Raw genomic sequence first — 10755 nt, 5'->3', positions numbered from 1 at the left:
TTAGGTTAGGTTAGGTTAGGTTAGGTTAGGTTAGGTTAGGTTAGGTTAGGTTAGGTTAGGTTAGGTTAGGTTAGGTTAGGTTAGGTTAGGTTAGGTTAGGTTAGGTTAGGTTAGGTTAGGTTAGGTTAGGTTAGGTTAGGTTAGGTTAGGTTAGGTTAGGTTAGGTTAGGTTAGGTTAGGTTAGGTTAGGTTAGGTTAGGTTAGGTTAGGTTAGGTTAGGTTAGGTTAGGTTAGGTTAGGTTAGGTTAGGTTAGGTTAGGTTAGGTTAGGTTAGGTTAGGTTAGGTTAGGTTAGGTTAGGTTAGGTTAGGTTAGGTTAGGTTAGGTTAGGTTAGGTTAGGTTAGGTTAGGTTAGGTTAGGTTAGGTTAGGTTAGGTTAGGTTAGGTTAGGTTAGGTTAGGTTAGGTTAGGTTAGGTTAGGTTAGGTTAGGTTAGGTTAGGTTAGGTTAGGTTAGGTTAGGTTAGGTTAGGTTAGGTTAGGTTAGGTTAGGTTAGGTTAGGTTAGGTTAGGTTAGGTTAGGTTAGGTTAGGTTAGGTTAGGTTAGGTTAGGTTAGGTTAGGTTAGGTTAGGTTAGGTTAGGTTAGGTTAGGTTAGGTTAGGTTAGGTTAGGTTAGGTTAGGTTAGGTTAGGTTAGGTTAGGTTAGGTTAGGTTAGGTTAGGTTAGGTTAGGTTAGGTTAGGTTAGGTTAGGTTAGGTTAGGTTAGGTTAGGTTAGGTTAGGTTAGGTTAGGTTAGGTTAGGTTAGGTTAGGTTAGGTTAGGTTAGGTTAGGTTAGGTTAGGTTAGGTTAGGTTAGGTTAGGTTAGGTTAGGTTAGGTTAGGTTAGGTTAGGTTAGGTTAGGTTAGGTTAGGTTAGGTTAGGTTAGGTTAGGTTAGGTTAGGTTAGGTTAGGTTAGGTTAGGTTAGGTTAGGTTAGGTTAGGTTAGGTTAGGTTAGGTTAGGTTAGGTTAGGTTAGGTTAGGTTAGGTTAGGTTAGGTTAGGTTAGGTTAGGTTAGGTTAGGTTAGGTTAGGTTAGGTTAGGTTAGGTTAGGTTAGGTTAGGTTAGGTTAGGTTAGGTTAGGTTAGGTTAGGTTAGGTTAGGTTAGGTTAGGTTAGGTTAGGTTAGGTTAGGTTAGGTTAGGTTAGGTTAGGTTAGGTTAGGTTAGGTTAGGTTAGGTTAGGTTAGGTTAGGTTAGGTTAGGTTAGGTTAGGTTAGGTTAGGTTAGGTTAGGTTAGGTTAGGTTAGGTTAGGTTAGGTTAGGTTAGGTTAGGTTAGGTTAGGTTAGGTTAGGTTAGGTTAGGTTAGGTTAGGTTAGGTTAGGTTAGGTTAGGTTAGGTTAGGTTAGGTTAGGTTAGGTTAGGTTAGGTTAGGTTAGGTTAGGTTAGGTTAGGTTAGGTTAGGTTAGGTTAGGTTAGGTTAGGTTAGGTTAGGTTAGGTTAGGTTAGGTTAGGTTAGGTTAGGTTAGGTTAGGTTAGGTTAGGTTAGGTTAGGTTAGGTTAGGTTAGGTTAGGTTAGGTTAGGTTAGGTTAGGTTAGGTTAGGTTAGGTTAGGTTAGGTTAGGTTAGGTTAGGTTAGGTTAGGTTAGGTTAGGTTAGGTTAGGTTAGGTTAGGTTAGGTTAGGTTAGGTTAGGTTAGGTTAGGTTAGGTTAGGTTAGGTTAGGTTAGGTTAGGTTAGGTTAGGTTAGGTTAGGTTAGGTTAGGTTAGGTTAGGTTAGGTTAGGTTAGGTTAGGTTAGGTTAGGTTAGGTTAGGTTAGGTTAGGTTAGGTTAGGTTAGGTTAGGTTAGGTTAGGTTAGGTTAGGTTAGGTTAGGTTAGGTTAGGTTAGGTTAGGTTAGGTTAGGTTAGGTTAGGTTAGGTTAGGTTAGGTTAGGTTAGGTTAGGTTAGGTTAGGTTAGGTTAGGTTAGGTTAGGTTAGGTTAGGTTAGGTTAGGTTAGGTTAGGTTAGGTTAGGTTAGGTTAGGTTAGGTTAGGTTAGGTTAGGTTAGGTTAGGTTAGGTTAGGTTAGGTTAGGTTAGGTTAGGTTAGGTTAGGTTAGGTTAGGTTAGGTTAGGTTAGGTTAGGTTAGGTTAGGTTAGGTTAGGTTAGGTTAGGTTAGGTTAGGTTAGGTTAGGTTAGGTTAGGTTAGGTTAGGTTAGGTTAGGTTAGGTTAGGTTAGGTTAGGTTAGGTTAGGTTAGGTTAGGTTAGGTTAGGTTAGGTTAGGTTAGGTTAGGTTAGGTTAGGTTAGGTTAGGTTAGGTTAGGTTAGGTTAGGTTAGGTTAGGTTAGGTTAGGTTAGGTTAGGTTAGGTTAGGTTAGGTTAGGTTAGGTTAGGTTAGGTTAGGTTAGGTTAGGTTAGGTTAGGTTAGGTTAGGTTAGGTTAGGTTAGGTTAGGTTAGGTTAGGTTAGGTTAGGTTAGGTTAGGTTAGGTTAGGTTAGGTTAGGTTAGGTTAGGTTAGGTTAGGTTAGGTTAGGTTAGGTTAGGTTAGGTTAGGTTAGGTTAGGTTAGGTTAGGTTAGGTTAGGTTAGGTTAGGTTAGGTTAGGTTAGGTTAGGTTAGGTTAGGTTAGGTTAGGTTAGGTTAGGTTAGGTTAGGTTAGGTTAGGTTAGGTTAGGTTAGGTTAGGTTAGGTTAGGTTAGGTTAGGTTAGGTTAGGTTAGGTTAGGTTAGGTTAGGTTAGGTTAGGTTAGGTTAGGTTAGGTTAGGTTAGGTTAGGTTAGGTTAGGTTAGGTTAGGTTAGGTTAGGTTAGGTTAGGTTAGGTTAGGTTAGGTTAGGTTAGGTTAGGTTAGGTTAGGTTAGGTTAGGTTAGGTTAGGTTAGGTTAGGTTAGGTTAGGTTAGGTTAGGTTAGGTTAGGTTAGGTTAGGTTAGGTTAGGTTAGGTTAGGTTAGGTTAGGTTAGGTTAGGTTAGGTTAGGTTAGGTTAGGTTAGGTTAGGTTAGGTTAGGTTAGGTTAGGTTAGGTTAGGTTAGGTTAGGTTAGGTTAGGTTAGGTTAGGTTAGGTTAGGTTAGGTTAGGTTAGGTTAGGTTAGGTTAGGTTAGGTTAGGTTAGGTTAGGTTAGGTTAGGTTAGGTTAGGTTAGGTTAGGTTAGGTTAGGTTAGGTTAGGTTAGGTTAGGTTAGGTTAGGTTAGGTTAGGTTAGGTTAGGTTAGGTTAGGTTAGGTTAGGTTAGGTTAGGTTAGGTTAGGTTAGGTTAGGTTAGGTTAGGTTAGGTTAGGTTAGGTTAGGTTAGGTTAGGTTAGGTTAGGTTAGGTTAGGTTAGGTTAGGTTAGGTTAGGTTAGGTTAGGTTAGGTTAGGTTAGGTTAGGTTAGGTTAGGTTAGGTTAGGTTAGGTTAGGTTAGGTTAGGTTAGGTTAGGTTAGGTTAGGTTAGGTTAGGTTAGGTTAGGTTAGGTTAGGTTAGGTTAGGTTAGGTTAGGTTAGGTTAGGTTAGGTTAGGTTAGGTTAGGTTAGGTTAGGTTAGGTTAGGTTAGGTTAGGTTAGGTTAGGTTAGGTTAGGTTAGGTTAGGTTAGGTTAGGTTAGGTTAGGTTAGGTTAGGTTAGGTTAGGTTAGGTTAGGTTAGGTTAGGTTAGGTTAGGTTAGGTTAGGTTAGGTTAGGTTAGGTTAGGTTAGGTTAGGTTAGGTTAGGTTAGGTTAGGTTAGGTTAGGTTAGGTTAGGTTAGGTTAGGTTAGGTTAGGTTAGGTTAGGTTAGGTTAGGTTAGGTTAGGTTAGGTTAGGTTAGGTTAGGTTAAATAGATGCGTCTAATTTGGCGCTGGTGTTGTGGTCGCTACCGCTACCGTATGTTGTTATTTTATGCAGTGATGCTGTTTCCAGGACACCATTACTTGGGCCCCGGCAGTCACAAGGGAAGGACCCCAGTGGACGAGGACGACCGCATCGCCAAGCGGCACGACGAGGCGTACGAAAAAGTGCAAAGCGATTCCGACGTGTTTGCAGCCGACCGGGCATCTACAAAGGAGTTTTTCGGCGACTTTCTATCGACAGGGAATTGGCACTCTGCCTTGGGCGCAGCCGGTTTGGGTGCGAAGAACTTGGTCGAGGAGCACGTACTAGGCCGCAGTCTATATGGAATGCCAACCGGACGGAAGCGTGCAAATAACTGGGACGCAAATCCTGCAGCACCAAAACGAGCCAACGAGCAAATGCCCTCGGAGGAGGCAGCGGACGCCCCCGCAACACCTGGGGGAGCAGGTGTTGGAAGTGACCATCCGTCTTCATCCGAGCGGGTTCAGCAGATTTTGCGAGTACCTCGCGACCACGGAGTGGTCTCAGTGTTCCATGACAGCAAGATTGTCACCACTTGGGGCTACTCTATGCTAAAGACTTCGCTTAAGTATGACAAGGAAAAAACGTTTCCCGGTATCGTGACAAGTCTGTCTCGTTTACCCGTTGACCGGCCTTACCTTTACATTCCTCACGGCACTTACTTGAACTTTCCGGTACACACAAAGGCACTGCAGTGCTCTGTGAAGGTGACTCCTCATGGCTTGCGTACCCCCTGGAAGACGGGCTCTTCGGTCGTGCAGCCAGTCAATTCGGATATGCTGGTTTATGGCCTCGCTTCGGTTGGCTTAAACCATCACATGGACACAGCCTTGTGCCGCATCACGCACGGGGCACCACAGAACTCTATGAAGCCCCAGACTATTCGGCCATTTACAGAACAAGACCACGCCGATTTGGCCAAGAGCTACTGGGGCCTTAATTTAGACCCGGCAATAGAAGCACAACTAACGGACGATACCGACAACATCCCAACAAGCATGGGCGCACCCCGCCACAACTTTGCCTACGACTTTCTTCACATTGAAAACACTTCACCCCGCTTGACTAAATTTGTCAATCAGTTTCCGTTCAAGGCTCAAGTGGGCACTCCGATACTAAACTACGAGCACCAGTTTACCAACGCCTGGCTTCGCATGGGTCCTACTTACGCTGCTGGCAACGAACTACTCACTCGTTCACAACTTGGTCTACCCGCAGACGTGGCAACTTACACAACTAGCAACCTCTCTCACGTCGAATCTAACCCTCAGGATCCCGAAGACAACACTGTAATGCGTTTCCGGCCAGACGATTTTAACAAGCGACACATCAAATATCTCGAAACCCTAGAAAAGTCTTCGCATCGCCGAGGTCTCGCGCCCATGTCACTCGATGCTATTCAACCGAGTCTCGGCTTTGGCATTATGGCTGTATCCAAGTCAAACAAAGATGACCCTGGCAGCACTGACAAGTTTCAGGATGTCACTGCATTCTTTCAAGTCGACACGGAACTTGTAGTACACAGTACCATAGACACTATTGCAAGCAACAAGGTAATGCTACCCTCTAGTGCCGGTCCATACCTCCGCCACACGCGCAAACACATCAAGACGAATCCCAGCGGTCTGTCACGCCATGGTCGCCCTGCCCACCTGACCAACACGGCCGAAGACATTACCAACTACGAGGCAGAACTTAAGCGCCTTGCCGCCGAGCAGCGCGGCGAACCCGTCGTCAACGGTGCTCCCAGTCTGCGCCCTGCAAGATCATTGACTGTACCATTTCGGCCAAAATAAAATACTTTTTTATTCCTCTTGTCTTGCTATATATCTTTCATATACATCGAGTGGCATGTCTTCGACACGCTCATTCAAAAATTCCTCTTCTTGCATATATCTTTCTATTATATCCATTTCTTCCTCCATTTCTTCTTCGTCCATTAGTTCTTCATAATACAGCGGCAGTAATATGGCGCGAAAATTGAAAGCATTTGCGCCCTCTTGTGGCAACGTGGCTTCATTTGCTTCAGACGGAACCATTTCTGAATCCTCCTCTTCTGGCTGCATATACACAATTGTAGTTGTAGTTGTCGTCGATTTAACTCTCAGAGTGTTTAAAATATACTATATATATCTTTTTCTGAGTGGTACCTACGACAGCTACTGCAAAGCAAAAGCATACTCACCACCATCCTCGGAGCTCCTTCCTTGTTATGTCGTCGTCGCTGGCCGTCGAGTGTACTCTACTACTCGTAACAGCCGTTTATATACCCCTGGTTAACCTTGACTAGTGGGCGTATCCTGGTCAGACAACCTCCTTCCTCTCAACACGGTTTTTCCCGACTGGCTCCCCGAGGGGTATATAAGAGGCTCGCATCTCAGTGCACTTCGCAGTCTCCTGCTGCCGGACCCCACTGCAGGCCGACCACAAGAGGGCTCCCACTCCTTGGTAAGTGAACCTACAGTCACCATTTTAAGTTTATGACATAGGGTTAGGTGTGTTGCAGGGAAGCCAACTTTACAGGGGCGTTTTGCGGTGAAGCCCAACTTACAGGGGCACTAGGCAGGGAAGCTAGCTTTACAGGAGGTGGGAAAGCTAGCTTTACAGGGGCTTTTTTTCATTTCAGACCATGTCTGATGCAAAGAGGAGACATGAGGAGGACCACGACGAGGTACCTCTACATTTTCTTTTGGAAGTGTTTTTTGGTGACGATGCGTATATCTCCAGGGACCAGCTGCAGACGTTGTTGATGCAAGCGACCAAAATTATTCCCGCGAGTTTAATGAGACCGTGGCGGAGTTTGCGGCAATTAATCGAGGCGTGGACGAGCTTTCAGGAGCAGATGCTGGGCAACCAGGAACATCACGACGAGGAGCTGCAAAAGATTTACAATCCCCTCCGGTGTGGGCACTGCAGCTACAAGACATTCCTAAACGCCGAAGAATTGTGCATGACGTCTTTCCCGCCCGAAACGATGGAGAAGCTGAGAACATTTGTGGTGAGATTATTAGACGGTTCGAACTTGGAGCAACCCAATATGCAGTCGCCGCCGTCGCTACTCACACACGAGACACTAGCCTCCCCCACGTGCATGTCATCCACGACTGCTCCTGGAGCAATGGCAGCTGCAGATGTGTGGCATTCGCTGGCTTTGTGCGAAGACCAAACCGCTCGTCTGTTTGGTCTACAAACGCCACAGCCTGGGACTTCTTCCATCTCATCAAGTATCTGTATAGCGACCCCAGAGTTTTGGAATACTTTAAGGTGGGAGGAAGCGACTGGGGTCGTGACTGTAGAACTCAAGTTGTGGGACAACTCGAAAATTCAGGACACGAGTCCTCAAGAGTTTTGGAAATACTGCACCCGCAATTTGCGTGTGCAGCTTCATGCCACGTCGAGTCCGGAAGTTCACCAAGCTATTCAGACGATTATTCGTTACGCACACGAGAGGGTGGGCAAACAAAGTCCCGAAAACGTGCAAAGAGACAAGCGGAGGAACCCATCTATGACTGGCTCAGGGAAAACCCCGTATCGCCGCTAACGAATATTGTGCGAACTCCCAAGTGGCTTGCAGACCCCACCTTTCGGTTTATCCGACTGGATGACAAGCACTTGCAGAGGGCCATTCAAGTTTTTAACGACGAGATGTGCAGTTACACTACCCTCGACTTTATCGAACTGTACCAACACACACAGCCCCTGTTTGACGCTCCACACGGCGACTTGGATGCTCACTATATGAGTGTGCAAGACTCGTTTGATGCTGTCTTGGAACTGCTAAACTTTCAGTTTGACGACAACCAACTCGAACTGTCTGACTTTGTAAACAACCTCTATATGCTTGTCGAGAAGCTGGTGCCCAAGAAGAATTGTATGGAAGTGGTGTCTCCCCCGAGTGCTGGCAAGAACTTTTTTTTTGACGCTGTGCTTTCTTTTTATATAAACAGGGGTACCATACGCAACTTTAACCGCTTTTCAAACTTTCCGCTACAAGACACTGTAGGCCGCCGCATACTGGTGTGGAACGAGCCAAACTGTGAGTCTTCTGCATTTGACACGGTCAAGAAAATCTTTGGCGGCGACGTGGACTCTGTGGCAGTCAAGTACTCACCCGACCAGACCATCTCGAGAACGCCTGTCATTGTCCTCTCTAACAATGAAGTCTTTCCGGCCGACGATGCCTTTAACCACCGCATGTTTCGCTACAAGTGGAAGGCCTGCCCACTACTCAAGCGTCATGCGAAGAAGGTGCACCCCATGTCCCTGGTGCTGTTGTATGACAAGTTTGTACTCGATGCAGATTACATGATTGCCCGTCAAGAAATAAACCTTTCATCCTGAGTACTTGGTCAATGCTTTGCATTTTTCGTCTACAACTGCAACTGTTGGTTAGGTTTGGTTAGGTTAGGTTAGGTTAGGTTAGGTTAGGTTAGGTTAGGTTGGGTTAGGTTAGGTTAGGTTAGGTTAGGTTAGGTTAGGTTAGGTTAGGTTAGGTTAGGTTAGGTTAGGTTAGGTTAGGTTAGGTTAGGTTAGGTTAGGTTAGGTTAGGTTAGGTTAGGTTAGGTTAGGTTAGGTTAGGTTAGGTTAGGTTAGGTTAGGTTAGGTTAGGTTAGGTTAGGTTAGGTTAGGTTAGGTTAGGTTAGGTTAGGTTAGGTTAGGTTAGGTTAGGTTAGGTTAGGTTAGGTTAGGTTAGGTTAGGTTAGGTTAGGTTAGGTTAGGTTAGGTTAGGTTAGGTTAGGTTAGGTTAGGTTAGGTTAGGTTAGGTTAGGTTAGGTTAGGTTAGGTTAGGTTAGGTTAGGTTAGGTTAGGTTAGGTTAGGTTAGGTTAGGTTAGGTTAGGTTAGGTTAGGTTAGGTTAGGTTAGGTTAGGTTAGGTTAGGTTAGGTTAGGTTAGGTTAGGTTAGGTTAGGTTAGGTTAGGTTAGGTTAGGTTAGGTTAGGTTAGGTTAGGTTAGGTTAGGTTAGGTTAGGTTAGGTTAGGTTAGGTTAGGTTAGGTTAGGTTAGGTTAGGTTAGGTTAGGTTAGGTTAGGTTAGGTTAGGTTAGGTTAGGTTAGGTTAGGTTAGGTTAGGTTAGGTTAGGTTAGGTTAGGTTAGGTTAGGTTAGGTTAGGTTAGGTTAGGTTAGGTTAGGTTAGGTTAGGTTAGGTTAGGTTAGGTTAGGTTAGGTTAGGTTAGGTTAGGTTAGGTTAGGTTAGGTTAGGTTAGGTTAGGTTAGGTTAGGTTAGGTTAGGTTAGGTTAGGTTAGGTTAGGTTAGGTTAGGTTAGGTTAGGTTAGGTTAGGTTAGGTTAGGTTAGGTTAGGTTAGGTTAGGTTAGGTTAGGTTAGGTTAGGTTAGGTTAGGTTAGGTTAGGTTAGGTTAGGTTAGGTTAGGTTAGGTTAGGTTAGGTTAGGTTAGGTTAGGTTAGGTTAGGTTAGGTTAGGTTAGGTTAGGTTAGGTTAGGTTAGGTTAGGTTAGGTTAGGTTAGGTTAGGTTAGGTTAGGTTAGGTTAGGTTAGGTTAGGTTAGGTTAGGTTAGGTTAGGTTAGGTTAGGTTAGGTTAGGTTAGGTTAGGTTAGGTTAGGTTAGGTTAGGTTAGGTTAGGTTAGGTTAGGTTAGGTTAGGTTAGGTTAGGTTAGGTTAGGTTAGGTTAGGTTAGGTTAGGTTAGGTTAGGTTAGGTTAGGTTAGGTTAGGTTAGGTTAGGTTAGGTTAGGTTAGGTTAGGTTAGGTTAGGTTAGGTTAGGTTAGGTTAGGTTAGGTTAGGTTAGGTTAGGTTAGGTTAGGTTAGGTTAGGTTAGGTTAGGTTAGGTTAGGTTAGGTTAGGTTAGGTTAGATCTGTCTCGCGTGTGTTAGGTTAGGTTAGGTTAGGTTAGGTTAGGTTAGGTTAGGTTAGGTTAGGTTAGGTTAGGTTAGGTTAGGTTAGGTTAGGTTAGGTTAGGTTAGGTTAGGTTAGGTTAGGTTAGGTTAGGTTAGGTTAGGTTAGGTTAGGTTAGGTTAGGTTAGGTTAGGTTAGGTTAGGTTAGGTTAGGTTAGGTTAGGTTAGGTTAGGTTAGGTTAGGTTAGGTTAGGTTAGGTTAGGTTAGGTTAGGTTAGGTTAGGTTAGGTTAGGTTAGGTTAGGTTAGGTTAGGTTAGGTTAGGTTAGGTTAGGTTAGGTTAGGTTAGGTTAGGTTAGGTTAGGTTAGGTTAGGTTAGGTTAGGTTAGGTTAGGTTAGGTTAGGTTAGGTTAGGTTAGGTTAGGTTAGGTTAGGTTAGGTTAGGTTAGGTTAGGTTAGGTTAGGTTAGGTTAGGTTAGGTTAGGTTAGGTTAGGTTAGGTTAGGTTAGGTTAGGTTAGGTTAGGTTAGGTTAGGTTAGGTTAGGTTAGGTTAGGTTAGGTTAGGTTAGGTTAGGTTAGGTTAGGTTAGGTTAGGTTAGGTTAGGTTAGGTTAGGTTAGGTTAGGTTAGGTTAGGTTAGGTTAGGTTAGGTTAGGTTAGGTTAGGTTAGGTTAGGTTAGGTTAGGTTAGGTTAGGTTAGGTTAGGTTAGGTTAGGTTAGGTTAGGTTAGGTTAGGTTAGGTTAGGTTAGGTTAGGTTAGGTTAGGTTAGGTTAGGTTAGGTTAGGTTAGGTTAGGTTAGGTTAGGTTAGGTTAGGTTAGGTTAGGTTAGGTTAGGTTAGGTTAGGTTAGGTTAGGTTAGGTTAGGTTAGGTTAGGTTAGGTTAGGTTAGGTTAGGTTAGGTTAGGTTAGGTTAGGTTAGGTTAGGTTAGGTTAGGTTAGGTTAGGTTAGGTTAGGTTAGGTTAGGTTAGGTTAGGTTAGGTTAGGTTAGGTTAGGTTAGGTTAGGTTAGGTTAGGTTAGGTTAGGTTAGGTTAGGTTAGGTTAGGTTAGGTTAGGTTAGGTTAGGTTAGGTTAGGTTAGGTTAGGTTAGGTTAGGTTAGGTTAGGTTAGGTTAGGTTAGGTTAGGTTAGGTTAGGTTAGGTTAGGTTAGGTTAGGTTAGGTTAGGTTAGGTTAGGTTAGGTTAGGTTAGGTTAGGTTAGGTTAGGTTAGGTTAGGTTAGGTTAGGTTAGGTTAGGTTAGGTTAGGTT

General features: G+C 44.3%; 2 protein-coding genes across 2 annotated transcripts; both read left to right on the top strand.

Moving 5' to 3' along the window:
- The first annotated feature begins 3672 nt into the window (after window positions 1-3672).
- Window positions 3673-5534, top strand: LOC126529840 (uncharacterized). The gene has a single exon (XM_050177311.3). The coding sequence runs from the start codon at window positions 3689-3691 to the stop codon at window positions 5513-5515; it is 1827 nt and encodes a 608-aa protein (XP_050033268.2). The 5' UTR covers window positions 3673-3688; the 3' UTR covers window positions 5516-5534.
- A 903-nt stretch (window positions 5535-6437) lies between these two features.
- Window positions 6438-8060, top strand: LOC140214876 (uncharacterized; the record flags this gene model as incomplete). Its single annotated transcript, XM_072285848.1, has 1 exon — window positions 6438-8060. A coding segment is annotated over one exon (1623 nt), but the record flags the coding sequence as incomplete, so codon positions are not given.
- Window positions 8061-10755: the final 2695 nt, after the last annotated feature.

Source organism: Dermacentor andersoni, unplaced genomic scaffold (assembly GCF_023375885.2).
Source record: "Dermacentor andersoni unplaced genomic scaffold, qqDerAnde1_hic_scaffold ctg00000702.1, whole genome shotgun sequence".
In the NCBI taxonomy this organism is placed as follows: Eukaryota; Metazoa; Arthropoda; class Arachnida; order Ixodida; family Ixodidae; genus Dermacentor; species Dermacentor andersoni.
Note: the sequence above shows the minus strand (reverse complement) of the source record. Positions and strands in the feature narration are given on the sequence as shown.

Bases quoted from the DNA above. Each gene is read 5' to 3' on its own strand.
- LOC126529840 (XM_050177311.3), top strand. From the start codon at position 3,689: ATGCGTCTAATTTGGCGCTGGTGTTGTGGTCGCTACCGCTACCGTATG.